The 18747-nt window shown below is 34.7% G+C and overlaps 1 protein-coding gene across 1 annotated transcript in view; it reads right to left on the bottom strand.

Moving 5' to 3' along the window:
• Positions 1 to 18747, bottom strand: part of MYO16 (myosin XVI) — an 871975-nt gene that overhangs the window by 457981 nt on the left and 395247 nt on the right. The window contains exon 11 of the mRNA XM_069094125.1: positions 7761 to 7871. Coding sequence (XP_068950226.1) covers positions 7761 to 7871 — 111 coding nt within the window. The remainder of the gene's footprint in view (positions 1 to 7760; positions 7872 to 18747) is intronic.

Below are 18747 nucleotides of genomic sequence, written 5' to 3' on the forward strand. Positions count from 1 at the left end.
TGCTATCCTTCTACCATTCATGAAAGAACTTCTTTATACAACCATAACATCTTAGATTTGGAGTTAGAAGAGACTTTGGAGCAGCAGTCTTTAACCTTTACTGGGTTATGGGCTTCTTCAGAGTCTGATGAATCATAGAAAGCCATCAAAATACACCTTTATTTCATTATAATTGGTTTTCTTTGCAAACTTAAATATTTTGCTTTATGCATTGAAAATATTTAAGTTTGCAAAGGAAACCAATTATAATGAAATAAAGGTGTATTTTTCCCTTTACAAATTCATGGACTTACTGAGATCTATCCACAGACCCCTTAGGTAGACTATGAATCCCAAGTTAAGAACTCCTACCTTAGAGGCACTTCTTTATTTTGCAGCTGAGTAACCCAAGTTCAAGAGATATTAAATAAACCAGAAATAGTCTCCCAGATAGTAAGTGATAAAGCTAGGAATTTGAACCCAGTTTCTCTGTCTTCAAATGAAATATACTTCCAATTTTATTATGCTGACATGATAAATGTTTTTTAGACAGGACAATATCCATAAATTTATTTTTGTTTTTGGACAGGATATTATCAATAAATATGGTTCATAGTTCACTTCTAGGATGTTCTCAGATCCTTACCTGGTAAATCTTAAATCTACCATGTGCCCTCTCTGTAATTTGCAAGAATATTTATTTTAAAAAAGAGTCTAGATGGCAGAGTAGAAACAGGACTTTCATGGGGCTCCAGCTCACACCACTTCCAATACATGTGAAAAATTGATCTAAACAAACTTTGGAGCTACAAAACCCACAAAATGACACAGAGAAGCTAACCTCCCGCTGAAGGCAGTCTGGCAGGCCAGCAGGAAGGGGCCAGCACAGTGTCTGGACTGCTGTGCCCAGCCCCGCACAAGCCCAAGGTTTTAGCCTTATGGGGGCCACAACCAGCCACTGGCTGGAGGGACTTCAGATCACCAGCAGCTGTGGTGGTTTCCAGAATAATCAACCCATAGATGCTAAGGACACAGTGAGAGGTCAGTGCAGTGTGGACTTTGAGATCTGGGACTTCGGGAGTACAGTCTGGCCTTTGCCCCTGTGGCGAGAAGTGGCAGAGGCATGGCAGCCGTCCAGTCATTGCCATGTGGCTGCTTCAGAGCTCCTGGTCTGCAGATTGTAGGGGGACCAAGAAACCAGTCTGCGGGGTTGTAGCTCTTGCTTTAATCTGCTTGGATCTGGATCACTGTCTGGTGTGGAGTTCCTGGGGTGCATGACCAGTGTGCCAGAGTATGCCAACTAATAGCTCCACCAGCTGAAAAAGCCCCAGCAATTGGGACAAAGCTCTCCCCTCTGTTAGCAAAGTTCTACTGTGACAAAAAGTCAAGTAATTGAGTGGCAACATGAGCAAGTGAGGGAAGCTTAAGAGGAGCTTAAGAAGGATTTTGCAAACCAAATAAGAGTACTGGAGGAAAAATTGGGAAAAGAAACGAGGATGATGCAAGAAAATTATGAAATGAGAGTCAACAACCTGACTGAAGAGAATAACACCTTGAAATAGACTAACTCAAATGGCAAAAGAGGCTCAAAAAGCCAGTGAGGAGAAGAATGCCTTAAAAAAAGCTGCATTTGCCAGATGGAAAAAGAATCTCAAAAGCTCACTGAAGAGAATCATTCCTTCTGAATTAAAATGGAGCAAATGGAAGCTAGTGAGTTTATGAGAAATCAAGATACTATTAAACAAGGGTGGCTAGGTGGCACAGTGAGTAGAGCACCGGCCCTGAAGTCAGGAGGACCTGATCAAATCTGGCCTCAGACACTTAACACTTACTAGCCCTGTGACCTTAGGCAAATCACTTAATCCCAATTGTCCTCCAAAAAGCAAAAAGCAAAAAAGATACTATTCAACAGATCCAAACAAATGAAAAAATAGAAGGCAACGTGATTGAAAAACCACTGGCCTGGAAAATAGATCCACAGAGAAAATTTAAAAATTATGGTACTACCTGAAAGCCATGATCAAAAAAAGAAGCTAGAAATCATCCTTTAAGAAATTCTCAAGGAAAATGGCCCTGATGTTTTAGAACCAGAGGGCAAAATAGAGGTTGAAAGAATCCACCTATCACCTCCTGAAAAAGATCCCTAAAAGAAAACTCCTAGCGATATTATAGCCAGGTTCCAGAGTGTTCCCAGATGAAGGAGAAAATATTACAAGCAGCCAGGAAGAAACAATTTGAATAGAGTGGAAACACAATCAGAGTAACACAGGATTTGGCAGCTTCTACACTGAGGGATCAAAGGGGTTGTAATATGATATTCTGGAGGTCAAAGAAGCTGGGATTAAAACCAAGAATCTCCTACTCAGCAAAACTGAGCATAGTGTTTCAGGGGAAAATATGGTCATTCAAAGGAATAGAGGATTTTCAAGCATTCTTGATGAAAAAACCAGAGTTGACTAGAAAATTTGACATTCAGATACAAGAAGCAAGAGAAGCATGAGAAGGTAAACAGAGAAAAGAAATCATAAGTAACTTATAAAGGTTGTACTACTTACATTCCTACATGGAAAAATGATAATTTTAATTTATGAAACTTTTCTCAGTATGAGAATAGTTGAAAGGAATAGAAATGTGTATATACATATATATATGCATACATACATATATATGTCTATATATGAGGGTATATGGGCATATGAATACTTTTGTGATTGTGTGTATATATATGTATAGGTGTACATAGACAGAGGGTACAAGACCAGTTGAATAGGAAGGGATGATACTTAAAAGGTGAAATTAAGAGGTGAGAGAGGAATATAATGAGAGAAGATGGGGAGAGATAGAATGGGGTAAATTATCTAATAGAGAAGAGGCAAGGGAAAACTGTTACAATGGAGGGGAAGAACAGGAAGGTAAGAGGGAATGAGTCAATCTTATTCTCATTGAATTGGGCTTATGGAGGGAATGACATACACACTAAATAGGATATCTCACCCTACAGGAGAGTAGGGGGGAGGGGCATGAGGGAGGGGATCATAGAAGGGAGGGCAGGCTGGGGTGGGGGAGGGAAGTTAGAAGCACTCACTTTTGAAAAGGGATAGGATAAAAGTAGAGAATAGAACTAGTGGGGTGGGATAGGATGGAGGGAAATATAGTCAGTTTTCCACAATATATCCACTATGGAAATGTTTTGCATAGCTACATATGTACAACCTATATTGAATTGCTTATCTTCCCAGTAAGGGTGGGTGACAAGGGAGGTAGGGATAGAATCTGGAATTCAAAGGTTTAAAATCAAATGTTTAGATATATGTATATCATAATTATTATTATTTTACATGTAACTGGGAAGTAAGATATACAGGCACTGGGGCATAGAGATCTACCGTGCCTTACTGTAAAGTCAGAGGGGGTATAGGAGAAGATATGGGAGAGAGCAGAGTGGGGGACGGGATATTCAGTGGGATAGCTGTTTTGGGGTGGTGGGTAGGGGAAAAATGGGGAGAAAATTTGTAACTCAAAATCTTGTGGAAATGAATGATGTAAACTAAAAAATTTTAAAAATAAAAAAAGAAAGAGTAATCTTGAAATGAATGATGCAAACTAAAAAAATTAAAAAAAGAAAGAGTAAGTTGTGGGAAGAAAACATATATTAACCTACAAATGGAAAGATGAACGTGCAATAAAGGAGAAAAGAAAATGAAATGAGAGACAAAAGAAAAGTCTTCATTTTAGGCATTATTAATAGAGATGCATCAGTAGTTGACTCCCCACCAATTCCAGAATGGGGAAATGAAGTCAGAAAGGCCACAGAAAGAGCTCTCCAAATTATGTAGAAATGGCCTCCAGGTTGCTGTGACAGAAAGATTATTGACTTTGGAGCTCTGCTCAGGTCAAATCTCTGCTAATACTTTATATTGACTTTGGGAAAATTGATTGCTTTTCTGGCCTACAATTTACTCATCTGTAAAATAAAAGAGTTGGACAAGATAATTTGTTAGGTTCCTTCCACCTCAAAATCTGTGAAGAAGGTCTATCACAGAAAATTTAAGCTTTTGTTTTATTATTGTTATTATTTACAATGATGATGATACCCCTAAGGAAGACAGAATTGTCTACAATGATCCTTGCCACATGTGAGACAGCAATGTTGGAAAATATTCTCTTTTTAAAATGTAAGACTGAAAGATTTGACATTTTTAAAGATTTCATTAAACTTTAGATTTCTGATTAATAGGTAAGTCACAAGGAAGGACTCTCAATTTTCTTGCATTTTAAACTGACATTAAGCAGCAAAGCTTTCATAATTCAGGCCTGGCTTGGGAGAAGAACAAGTATTTACTTCTCTTTTGAAAAAAATCTTTGAAGTAATGGAACTTTTAGACTTTCTGGAATCAAGAAGCTAAAGTATTTGACATATTCTGGTGAAAGTCTCTTAATAATTCTCACTTGGCTTTTTTTACTTCTGCCCATTTGCTATTGTATGTACTGGGAATTTTATGGCTAAGTGAGACAACTGCCTATGAACAGATGATACAGTGGATAGATCACTGGGTCTGGAGTCAGGAAGACCTGAGTTCAAATTAGCCTCAGACACTTACTAGCTGTGTGACCCATATATGTCACTGCAGTTTGCCTCAGTTTCCTCATCTATAAAATGAGCTGGTGAAGGAAACATCAAAACACTTCAGCACCTTTGCCAAGAAAACCCCAATGGAATTAGGAAGAGTCCGACATGACTGAAGCACAATAACAATAACAACAACATTAATGAACTCTCTAATATTCAATAGTGGTTTAGGATATGCAAATAAGCCTTAGTCCCAGTAAAATTGAACATTCATTAGACACCACCTTTGCCATGTGCAGAACAGTGTGATAGGTCCCAAGGGAGGTGAAAGTTTAGATGAGATTGTCCCTAACCTTATTGAGTCTAGAGTCTGTGAGTTTCTTAATTTTGCCCTGATAAAAAGGTACTCTGTAAATTCCATTTTTACTGTTTTGTTTATAGTGTGAAACTTTCCTACCTTCCATTCTACAATCATTTTTTTAAAGCAATTGGGGCTAAGTAACTTGCTCAAGGTTACACAGACTGTTATTTTGTGTGGGTGCCAAGTATCTGAGGCCAGAACCGATCCCAGGTCTCCTGACACTGGGGTCGGTGCTCTTACTCACTGTGCCACCTGGCCGCCCCTCTACAATCATTTTAAAAAAATAATTGAGCATGTGATAGTTTCTTAATATGTATGCTATAGGCAGAGACTATTTAGGGATAGAAGGCTTTGTTTTTTTGGAAAGATATTTGATAAGTATCTACCTTCCTACTCTTGGACAGGTAAGGAAGAGAATGAGATCAAGAACATATTTAAATTTCAAGCCCCAAATCTTGGTCTTTTTGGTTCCAAACTACAAAGAAAACCTTCAATCCAATATCTAATAAGCTTCATATAAAATTTATGTGCAAAATAGCTTATGTCTTACTTTGGAGGAAATATCTAATATAAGGCCAGGGAATCAAAAGTTTAGAGTTTTAAGGGACTCAAAGTCCATCTGGTCCAAGACTTTCATTTTAAAAATAAGTTAAAGTCACAAGATAGTCCGGAGAGTGTATCATCAAGTTGACCATATTCCATCAAAGTTCATAAGCACAGGGATTCAAAGAAAGATCAAAACTTTGTCAGTATAACAGGTATAATATTCAGAACTCTACATATGAAATTGGTGAGCCTCTTTGACCTTATTGAAACTAGTCTTCAGATAACAGTCTATTGTGAGTCCTGGAAGCCTCTCCAGCTTGATAGGAGCATCCAAAGGTTGTTCTCCATTAGCAAAGCCCTTTGACAATATAGGATTATTTCTGTACCATGAAAAGACAGGAGTATGTTACCTTGATGTTGACTAATAAAAATACTATTTTTGTTGACATTTAAAAGCTAAGTACAAATCATTTATAACTATTCCTTAATCAGGTCCAATAGAGCTTTTCCTTGGTGGCCTTCTGTTATTGCTCATACTTGAATGTAATGCAACTGAAAAAAAATGATACCCAAAGGGAAAAGCCCCTGGTCTTTCCTGCATGGCTCAGGTCCCTGGCATTTACCTGGGACAGTCAGCCCTCCCCAGTTAAGTAATTGCTCTTTCAGTGTCTGCACCTTGTCTATCCATATGAAAGATTCATCTTGCTTCCATGAAAGTGCTCAAATTCCTTAAAAGTCTAGCCAATGCTCAGATTTCTCAAGAATCTAATCAATATGGTGGATTTTTAAAACCATACCAACCCTGTCTTTGGCTGAAATGTTCTACAGCTAATTTGAGTGATTCTCTACCCTATGAATTGAAGAATGATTCAGGAAATTTCAAAGGAGGAAACCACTCTGTTCCCAATTCTCTTTCTCAATGAGAACAGTCATCGGATATTTTTAGCTGTGAGTGAATGCTAAAGATAAATCATTGTATCATTGTGCTTGGCTCATAGTAGATGTTTAATAAATCCTTGTTGGCTTATGAAATATAACAGGAGAATTGGGCTGAATACTAAAACTAGGTAAACACATACTAGTTTAGAACTTATATTTTCAACATGTTCCTACAACAAGATAAAAATTTCGGGCAAAAGTACAAAATCCAAATTCAGGAAGTTATACCTAGGTTTGCCAAATCTTTGCCTCAAATACCTCAAATTCTATTCAATTTTGTAGAATTATTTAATTTTAAATACATTTACGCTAGCATAAACTTGATTTTAGGATTTGGGTTTCTGGGTCATTTTCCTAAACTATATCAGCAGTTGATAATTTTTTAATCCCAAGGAGATTTAAATGAAAATGGTCTAATAAGCTTCTTAGTAAATGGGGAAAACAAAAATGAATTGTGATCAAAAGGAATTCAGAGATGTGCAGCCTCTAATTTCACTAAAGAAATGATCTATACTTGGCTGAATTACCCTATGTTTAATATGCACTCCCCAACACAGACACAAAAGACACAACTGGATACACACACACACACACACACACTCTCAAATTAGTTATTTTACCAGATGTCTGATTTATTATCAAGCACTGAAAAAATTTACACATGAGAATGACAAGATTTAAACCAACAAATCAAAACTTCCATGTATTTTTTAATCAAAATCTTATTCACAATTTCTGTTATCATATCTGTGTATAAATGATGTACAGTCACTGTAATCTCAAATGTAATGAAATTTCTTCATAATTTAGGGTAAATATCCATTTCCAAGCAAATTCAGAGTATCTCATCCATATTCAACACAGTCTCTTTAGTATGAATTTCCAGACCTCCTAAGCTAAAGTAGACAAGAGGATGCATTTACAAATTATTTGTAGAAATAAGTGTTTCAAACTGTAAAAAGAATAATTTCCATAGAACTAATGAATATTCTCAAAGTCTGTAATAATGCACATAGATTCAGATCTGTTCATGGAGTTCTGGGTTGGTAGGAAATACTTTGGACCTTGGAATTCCGTAGGAAATGCTACTAAAGTCACTGTCTTCAAAAACTCTCTTTTACAAACAGGAATGAAGAACAGACACCAGAGTCTGACATAGGTTCTCAAAAATTTCACTATGTAATTATGGTAATTAAATGTCATTCATATTATACAATTATTTATGCCTTTTGAGAATATCACTATAAAACGGTATTCACCTTTTGAAGGTGAATTTTGGAAATTTTCTAGTCTATGCGGCAATGGACAGATCAAGATATTCAACAAGATGAAAGCATTACAACAGAAAAGTTCAAAACTACTCACATATATCTGATTGTTGCCAAAGCGCTTCTGGATTTCATAAAGAAGACTGCCATCATTTAGTTCACTCAATGTTGCTAGATCATCATTGGGGGCTGGAGGCATCAGCTTGACCTAAAAAATAAACCTAGACATATAATTTCATTTTAATCCATTCACTTCATAGTATGGCATTTTGGCATTAATTGTGTCATAAATGTTAATGGCCACACAAATAATAACAATACTTCATGACTCTTTTGTAATACGTGAAAACTTCTATTGGAAGGAAAAGTTCATATTTACCATTAGGCAAAAGGACATATTTTTCTTAATAAGAGAGTTTCTGTCACACATGCAGTGTGCTTGCTACCAGTATACCATTTATAGTAATCGAATATGAAAAAAAAATTCAGAGAGTATTTTCTGTTCTTTACTTATGACTCAAACAGAATTGGGCTTAACCCTCTGTAAGATGGGGCTAGAGAAAGAAAAGAGGAGAGTCAAGGCAGGAAGTCAGTCTCACTTTAATAATTACCAATTATTAAAACTGGAATGGAAAAAAAAGCTGTACAGAATTCTGTTTCTGAATACTAATGCATAGGATTTATCAAGCATTTTTGTATTTCAAACATTTGACTTTTATAATCATGTTTATTTGGACTTTTCCTGGCTTCTAGCATAAATCTACTATTAGGTTAGTACTTAAGCATCTTTATAGAACAATAGAGTTCTCCCAGTCATCAGAAAACCATTAACACTTTACTAAATTATTACTAAAGAAAAATTAATTTTGGATTTCCTCCTAAGACTGAAGTCTTTAATTTCAGTCCTAAAATATTGAGAAATCTATATATTTAAAATTTTTCCTATGCTTCAATCAAGTTTAATCTCTTCACAAATCCCACACTTTACTTCTTTAATAATTCAATCGTATCTTTAATTTCTTACTGATTGAAACTTATAAAGAGAAAAAACACACATAAATTGTTTATCAACAGATGCTAAAATGGGTTTATTGATGTTTTCACTTTTAAAAAAGATGATAATTATGTATATACCATTTCAATGTAATTTGTATCTCCTAATAATGGGGGAGGAGAAGAAAAAGCTTCAGAAAATTTCAGAAGATTAAAATTAGGAGATGAGTCCTTCAGCCATAAGTAACCTGTGAAACAGATTTAAATAGAAAGTTCACTATAGTACTGTGTGGTGCTATCTGCTTCTACCATGACTGCAGTAGAATTAAAAAAAAGACAGCAGAATTTCATGCCATTTATCAAAAGTTTTTAGGCCATCAATAAACATTAATTTAACTATATACAATTTCTGTCCAATGAATAGCAAGTTGCTGCTCCTCAAAGAGTACTGAGTTACAGCTATTATGATATTCTTATTATCAATGAAACCAGAACACACAGAAAATCTAAAGGCAACAAGAAACACAATTTCTTGGCATATTTGATTCTTTTCACCTTTCAGGGTTCATAACAAGGATAAGAACCAATTCCACCATAAAATAATTACAGATTATGTACCAGCGTCCATGGCATATGAAGAAGATTTGAAAATTGATGAAGAAATTGACTAAGTACTTCAAATAAAGATAATTCACATCTTGAAATATGATGAAAATCAGTATGAAGTTGGGCAAAGGGAAGATATGGAAAATATGTTGGAAAATATATTCCAAGACCAAAAGTAAAAGAATTTTTTAAAAAGCAGATTACTCAGTGACCTCAGAAACTCTATAACATTAATACCTCAATCAAAAAAAGAGTTGAAAAGCATTCAATATAATAGCTTGACCTCTAATGAAAGGGATTAAATACTAACACATAGGCAATGGTCACTTACTGAAATGGAAATCATTTTAGAATTTCTTCCCTGTATGAAATCAAATTATCAACATATTAGGAGGGAAAAAAAGTCTAAATCAACACCAGATTAGAAGAAAAGATAAAGATAAAAAGTGTAAATGATTCAGATGGTTTCAACTTGATCTATTTTAAAAAGTTATTTACTTTGGAAAATGTGAAATAGAAGTAAAGAACTTAACTCTATTTTAACTTCTTAGAAGTACTTGGCCAATGTAAAATAGTTACTATGACAAAGAGAGCAAAAGGTCCCAGAAACTATTTTTAGCTGAGCAAGTAATTCACTTCTTTGTCAAGTAGAAAAACATGGCAACAACCTACAGGGATTTAGAATACAATCTCATTTGGCAAACATCAGAAGGGAAGATTGAGTACAGGATCACATCAAAAAGCCACAGAAAGCTTTGAAGGGTAATACTTGGTATGAGAGGCATATAAATAATATCATTGTAAGCATATTTCTTGATGAATTTGTACAGAGAAAAAAATTAACATGTATGAAATAAGCTACCCAACACTTTTAGAGTGATCCATTCTCTAGATTTGAAAATAGCACCTAAACCCACCAAGTCAGGAAGAACAACTAGGCTTGACAAAATCTATACAGAAGTGTGTGTGTGGAAAGAAAACAATTTTGGTGCAGCTAGCTGGAGCAGTGAGTAGAGCACCAGTCCTGGAGTCAGAAGGACATGAGTTCAAATCTTGCCTCAGACACTTAATACTTCCTAGCCATGTGACCTTGGGAAAGTCACTTAACCCCAATTGACCCTCCAAAAAAAAATAAGAAAACAATTTTAAAGTTATTCTGGGTGGAATAAGGGTTTACTCATGGGTCAGTCAGGAGTTAGGAACACTCCAGTTCAAATCAGACCTCAGGCAATTATTAGCTTTGTGATCCTGGGAAAGTCATTTAATCTCTGTCTCATTTTCCTCAACTGTAAAATGGAGAAAACAAAAGCATCTACCTCCCAGTGTTGTGACAATCGAATCATCCAATATTTGCAAAACGCTCATCATTGCACCTAATAAACAGTAGTTGCTATATAAATTGTAGCTATTATATGATTTTTGAGTCAATAATTTATCCATGCATATATGTATGCGTGCATATCTAAAAGAGGGAAAGCTTCTAAAATCATGGAAAATATTATACACACACACACACACACACACACACACACACACACAATGATTCTCAAACCCATTCACCCAAAAAAGATGAGCAGGTGAACATCAGCAACAACCTTTCCCTATATATAATTTCTGTTCCACACAAAATCTGTTTTGGAATAAAGGTATTCTTTGCAGAAATTTGATAAAGGAAAAATGAAGGCTTTTGAAGAGTTTTTTTTAACAGCAGATATCTTTGAGACATTCACACACTTGACATAGAGAGTGTTTCTATGTCTATGTCTATCACAAAAGAGTGCTATATTTATTTCTTGAGAAAAAAGATATTTGACTCAGTAGAATAAAATAAAAAAATAAAGGTTCTAATGACTAACCATCCATATATTCAGAACAAATAGGATTCCTTGATAGGCACAGCTACATAGATAATTCTCTTCAAAAATCCTTTGAATAACAGTATTGAGCAGTGTATGTCAAAGATGTTAAATGTTGAGTAAAAAGTGTGGACCAGTATGATGAATATGTATTGTGCAAAAAAAAGGAAAGAGATTTTCAAATAATGGTGGGACTCAGCAAATGCTTCTATGTGTGGATGATCCTCTTTTGACTTCATTAAGTTCCCATGATCTCTCTGAAAAAAATACATGACCACTCAAAAGAGACTGGATTACCAATCTACACAGAAAATAAAGCAAAACAGAGATTACTAATGGATCTTTTGTATATTATTACATGCATGTATATAGGAATTTTAACTTTTTAATTTTAAATTTAATTAATTTAATTTAATTAATTATTAATTAACATTAAAATTAAATTTAAAATTTTTTAAATTGAATGAAAACCTACAAGAATATAAAATGCCAATATTAACCAAAAAGAAATAGAGAATATAAATCACATGATCCTAGAAAAAGAAATTGAAAAAGTTATAAATGGGCTTTGGGGGTAGGGGTGGGACCTAGAACTTGATGAACTGACAAATGTATTCTATCAATCATTCAACAAAAAATTCATTCTAATATTACACAAATAGGAAAAGAAAGGATCCTGTCAAATTCTTTATTTCATATAAATATAGTCTTCATGTCTAAAACAGGGAAAGTTAATCTAGAGAAATATTATATATCAATATCTCAAATGAATATTCATTTAAAATTTTTAAATAAAATTTTATCCAAGAGGCTACACCAACATTTCACCATTACCAAATTGAATTTACACAAATAATAAAGTTAGTTCAATATTAGGAAAACTATCGATATACCTTCACATGCTAGGCACAATAACAACAAAAATCAAATGATTATGTAAATAGATTTTAAAAGATATTTTTTTTAAAGAAATTGGGGTTAAGTAACTTGCTCAAGGTTACACGGCCAGTTATTTCTGGGTGTGGTGCTGAGTATCTGAGGCCGGATTTGATCTAGGTCATCCAGGTCATCCCGACACTGGAGCCGGTGCTCTTACTGGCTGAGCCACCTGGCCACCCCTAAGCAATTGGGGTTAAGTAACTTGCTCAAGGTTACACGGCCAGGTGTTTCTGGGTGGGTGCTAAGTGTCTGAGCCCGGGATTCGATCTCCAGGTCGTTCTGACACTGGAGCCGGTGCTCTTACTTGCTGTGCTACCTGGCCACCCCTTTAAAAGATATTTTAAAACTACAATACCAACTTTTTTAAAAGGTTAGAAAACACGGGAATAAATCAATTTTTCCTTAACATCATAAATATTAAATATCTAAAACCAAAAGACAGAATTATATTTTATGTAAAGTAGAGACCTTTCCACTAAAACCAGGGGTAAATGAGGATATAAATTGTCATCATTACTATTTGATATAATGCTAGTGATAGGAATGAGAAGGAAAGAAACTAAGGGAATAAAGATAGGTAAAGAAGAAACTAAGTTATTGCTTTTTAGATGTGATGTATACTTAGAGAACATGAAAATTGAACACTGAAGAAAATTATAATTTAAACAACTATAAATTATGGACATTTATGTATATTACCAAAAAAAACCAGCAGGAAGAGATAAATAGAAATTCCATGTAAAATATCTACAGAATTAAAAAATACTTAAGAATATAACTATAAAGATGGTCAAACTACAGGAATTCGATTACAAAATCAGATTTATATAAGTGAAATAAATTTTAAAAATTTAAAAACTTGTTAATTCACATCTTAACCTCCACTTTTACATATCCTAAGCCTCCCAGACAATGCTCTTATCCATCAGGCATTTTAACTTTTGTTCTAATGCCCTGTGCTCTGCACACTACCCTCTGTCCCACACAATCAGCTTTTTACTTTTTTATTAGAGAATAATGATCAAATCAAATGTCCATTACTCATCAAAATGCGAGGACAATCTATTACAAAATAGTTTTGGCCAGAATTTTTGTGATAACTCAGACCCAAATTCCATTCCCTGGAAACCACACTCTAATACATGTCTCCCACAAGAAGAAGGTAAGCTCCTTGAGGACAGAGTCTGTCTCTTTTTGGGAGCAATGGGGATTTATTTGGGAGCAAAGTGGTTTATCCAAAGTCACACAGCTAGTATCTGAAGCTGGATTTGAATTCAGGTCCTCCTGACTACAGGGCCAGTGTTCTATCCACTGCACCACAACCTAGCTGCCCATAGACATTGTCTCACTTTCATATTTTTATTCCCAATAATTTGTCAATATTGCACAATATATTACATTATATATTGTATAATTTTTTATTCAATTATACAATGATATCCACAATTTGCTATAATTGGGCATACAGCAGGTGCTTTAAAAATTCTTGTTGATTGAGAGACAAAGATTGGTCAGTCATAAAGTAAAAATGAAGAATAGGCTAAAACTACAAGGACTGTATTTTAACATTCACCATATTTTTTTTATTAGTGGGAGGTCTCTAATGCATCAGAAAGATCCTCTGTGGAGGGTTTATGAAAAGATACAGGAAAGAATTACAAAGGATAAGAAGGTATGGATGACTGGTAATCTATAGTAAAAGATAAAATATCTATGTCATATATATCTTGGATCATTTCCAATCTTGAAGTAGGGGGAGCAATAATCTGCTAAATCTGCTAAAAAGAGAGAAAATAGAATTGGTTCTAAATTATTTCTTTTCAAAATTCATAGGGTTCTTATGGAAATGTCCATGAAGTTAGAATATTTTACCTTCCAGAATTTTTCCAAGACTAATGTAATGACCTTAAATACTTCACCAAATTGAGACTTTTAGAGTTTTGCAATAGCTGTCATTTACATGTACTAGCTTATAAATTTCTTCCCAAAGTGTGCCAACTATTAAATGTTACTTATATCAGAAAAAAATGTTTTCCATTTTCTAGAAATAGAAAAAGGTTTGGCCTTTATAAATTAGAAAGCTATTATATGAAAATAAAATAAAAGAGATTTAGGAAACATTAAGGTTATCATGCTTGGTCTAGGAACCTTTAAAAAAAGCTTTGCAATTTATCATTCAATCCTTTTAGTCCTAGTCAATGAGGAAGGATATAAAAGAACATTTTTAAATAGGCAAGAATATAAGTCAATCTTATAAATACTTGACAAGAGCATTATCATATATACCAGAAAGGGCACAGATACACAGGATAATTAAATCTAGCCAACTTTCATCCCTGTGCCAGAAACACACATGTTGAGATGCTAAGGCTGAGACATGACATTCTGTTGGGGATTCCCTACTTAAATATTTCATCAGTGTCATTCAAAGATGACGTCTCCTTGGTTTATAAAAATTGAAGCTACAAGGATTCAACTCTTCTCCTATCTCCTGGGCTGTCAAAAACAATTTTGGTATTGTTCAATATCAATTATTTAGTATTTTACACTTCATTTCATCCTGGAGAGTCTCATAGGTTGGAGGTGTTGTCCAGACTTATAGTTCCCAAGGCAACAGTAAAAAAGTAGTGACAGCTCTCTTTCCTCACTAAAAACCAAAGTCCTACATGTGTATATTCTTCATTATATATTGGCTTACTCCTGACACAAGTAGAGTTTTTTCATTTATTTTAGGTATCACTCTTTAAATGTCAGAAAACATAAACTCTTACAGCTTTATGATGACTTTCCAGGTCTATATTAAAATAAATAAGATTCTGTGATATTAATAAATCACATCAATACAGTGATTTATAGATTACAATAGTTATCATTGAAACTTTGGCTCTATTCCTGATGAGCAATTAACTAGTAATTTTATCATTTTTCACTCATGGGTTTTTTAGATAAAAGAAACCTTTGAGATTGTGACCTAAGAAAAATAATACTGGATTATATGTCAGAAAACCTGCGTGCTAGTCAGTCCCTTATTCATTATGACTTTGGGCATCTCACTTAACCTATCCAAGTCATAGTTACTTCATGCGTTAGACAAAGAGAGAGAGACAGACAGAGACAGAGAGAAAGACAGAGACACAGAGATTGAGACAGAGACAAAGACAGAGACAGAGAGAGAGAAAGAGAGGGATGTCAAGCAGGAGAGAGAGGAGAAGGGAGGGAGAGGGGGGGAAGAAGGAGGGGAGAAAACAGAGACAGAGACACACACACAGAAAGACACGCATACAGAGAACTAGACAATTTCCAATTTCTTTCACTCGATACTTTCCAACTCTAACATTCCATGATTTACTACTCACCTATGATCATCCTATTCAGACTCACCATTTTACCTAGTGACTTTTAGAGATTAAATGATTCAGATAAGTTTTGCCCTAATTATTAATTAGTGGCATTGCTAATTAGAGGCAAGGTCAGGGAAATAACTACAAGAGTGGTAGAATAATCAAGAAAAATAGTTGCTTCTATGTAGTCTGGCCACCATAGACATTGTCTAGAGGCGTGACGCTGCAGGTGTCGTGGCCCCTAATTCTTCAACAGTCACAGCTATTTCTCACCACCAAAAGTCCCGACAGTGCCAAATGGTCAACAATATCACAAATGTACATGGATAATCAACAGAAATAATACCAATGAAGATATATAGACAGTTGTCTTGCTACAGTCCCCTAAGAATCAGTGGACTTTTTTCTCTTCCCTACAACTCAACATTACTGAATGTGATCTATCCTCTTTTTAGAATGTGTGCTTCTGAGAATAGGAACTGTATTATTTTTCTATCTGTATATCCCATACTTATCACAGTCCTTAGTACTTAGTAGGCACTTAATAAACTTCTTTTCGTTCATTTATATAAAATTCCCTTTTCTCATGCCCGGGCTTCAGATTTCCACACAATATCGCAGTTGTAGTGTCATCCTGGCACCTCCCTCAGCATCTAGGGCATCTTCACCATGGCATATTTATCTACCAATCTGATGCCCTTCTCCTATTGGTGAGTTCCTTCTGAGCCATCATTTTTGATAGGGGATTAGGTCAGACAGTGTTCATGCTCATTCTGGCTGTGAATCTGAATTTTGAGACTTCAAAATCATGCCTCAAAATTGATATCTTGATCTCGCTCCACCCCTCGCTACTCCTATTTAGACTTTTCAGCTATCTTTGGTGTTAAGTTCCTTTTAGGTCAGGGATTTTCTTTTTACCTCTATTAGTATCCCCAGTGCTTAGTATAAAATCTAGCACATAGTAAGTTCTTAATAAATGCTTACTGCATTGCTTTAAATAATAAAAAATTTTAAAATGAATTTGCTCTTAAGAGTATAAAGTCCAAGAAAATTGCATGTATTTGTGGGATACTTCTTAATACAGATAAAAAGTACTGATTTGGCCAATATCATGTTTGTTTCCTTTATGGGGAAGAAGGAGGTATTATTATTCTTTCCTGAGGTCATGTAGACTTATCCTCTAAACCTGCGTAGCCATTTTCATATATGTTCCTTGGACTCAAGGGAAAGCAGGAAAGGACATAGATGCAACAGTGAAAATCAACAAACAATGTGAGAGGAAAAAAATGAAAATGCATTCCTCATTGATCGTAGATCATTGGTTTCCTCTTCACTTATAAAAGATACAAACATAAAAGCATATGGTGGGAAATATGGACACAGTCTATTTACTGATAGTTGTAAATATTATTTATTTTCTAGTATCTTAGTATGCATTTTCCCAAAGCAACAATAGAAAAAAATATTTACGGGGCCTTAGTACCATCTGGAATAAATAGTATGACACTTAAAGAATAATGAAGGGACAAGGCAGACACTAGCAAGCCAAAATTCATATTCAGTTCTCAAAGGAGTTGTTTAAGGGGAGAATTAAAACACAATTCTAATTCCTAAGGAATCCTGTGCTATGACTTTTTTTTTACTTCAAAGTAACTATTTACACAAAAGATAATAAAATCTGTCCTGAAAGTACTACTCCAACGATCCCTATGCAAATTTTATGTATGAATACCCCTAAAAACAGCTCAACATTTGTTCTGCCAAGCCTGAAAGAGCTATCATAGACATCTCATTGGTATTCTTAGAAACTCAGATCAGTTGTACAGCTGTTACACTAGAGAAAGCATTCGGCTGACAGTTTAAAAAAATATCAAGGCACAGTAACCTTAAAGTATTGAATGCTTAAAAATGTACTGTATGAATAGATGAAGTAATAGACCTCTGGCTTTATGCATAGCAAAATTTCACAGTGATTGAAAAGGAAACTATAACATCTTTAATATTAAGACAGATTTTCAGGAGTTCATCTTCCTTTTTCTGATCTTTAAAATATGTATTTATGTGAGATAATGCAATTAATGAAAACTATGAAAATATATTTTTGAAAATATCTATAGCTGCTAATATTGACATTCTTCATCATTGTCTGGTGAATGCCAACATTCTATGCAAGAACATGGGAAGAAAGATGCACAATAGCAATATATTGCAGTGGATATGATTGCTATCTTTTTAATAAAGATATAAAATTTTTATATGCAGAAGAAGCAAGCTTAGAACAGAAAACAAATATAGCCAAGGGCCTTTGGTCAATAAGATCTCTGTTAGTAAAATATAAGAAATTATTTGGTGCAGGGGGTGTACAGGAGGCCCATTCTAGGTACCCAACATTTCCACATATCTTTCAGTGCATATCTATATATAATGTTTTTACCAACTTCCAGGATACCATCAGAACACAGTCAACCCGTGGTCTATAGCAGGGGAAAGCAAACTGTGGTTCACAGGCCAAATTGGAGGCACTGTTTTTGTACACCCTGAGAAAGGATGTTTAAAAAAGCCAGTGGGCTGAATTTGCCATTTCAGAAGTAATTCTCTCACTCCTGATGTATGATAATGAGGGACAAGGGACATTAGAAAAATATAGGGAGAGATGAAGAGATGGAGATGCAAAGACATGGCAAATGAGACCTAGGAAAAGTGGCAAAAAGGGAAAAGGGTAACAAAAGAATGAAGAAGGAAGAATCAATGAAGAGGAAATGGAAATATGGCAACTAGGATGGAGTTACGAGAGGAGTAACACTGCAGGTGTTATATATAGCCCCTAATTCTTCAACGGTCACAGCCATCGGGTGAGAAGTAGGGAAATAAAGGAGAAGAGGTCATAATGACGTCCAACACATCTTTCATTCTTTTTTTAGTTGTAATCAATACTGAAACTCTTACCAGGCTAATATTGATTTTTAATCTGGAACACTGTATATGTATTTAAAGACTATATAAAAGGCATCATTAGCATCATCTTATACATCACTAAATGATTGAGAGATACTTTGTCTCCAATCAACAGGCATTAGTTAATGTCTATGATATATATGTGTGTGTGTGTGTGTGTGTGTGCATGCCTGTATGTACACATATAAATTAGGGGTATTGAATGATTAAATATTATTAAATATTTATTAATTAACAATATTATTAATATCATCAAGTGCAAATTACCAAAAAATATGGTCTATCTATCTATCTGTCTATCTCTCTATCATCTATGTATGTATGTATCTATCATCTATCTATCTATCTATCTATCTATCTATCTATCTATCTATCTATCTATCTATCTATCTAT

The sequence above is a fragment of the Petaurus breviceps genome, unplaced genomic scaffold (genome assembly GCF_028583685.1).
Source record: "Petaurus breviceps papuanus isolate PSGF00001 unplaced genomic scaffold, PetGlider_PUasm1.0 214, whole genome shotgun sequence".
Lineage (NCBI taxonomy): Eukaryota > Metazoa > Chordata > Mammalia > Diprotodontia > Petauridae > Petaurus > Petaurus breviceps.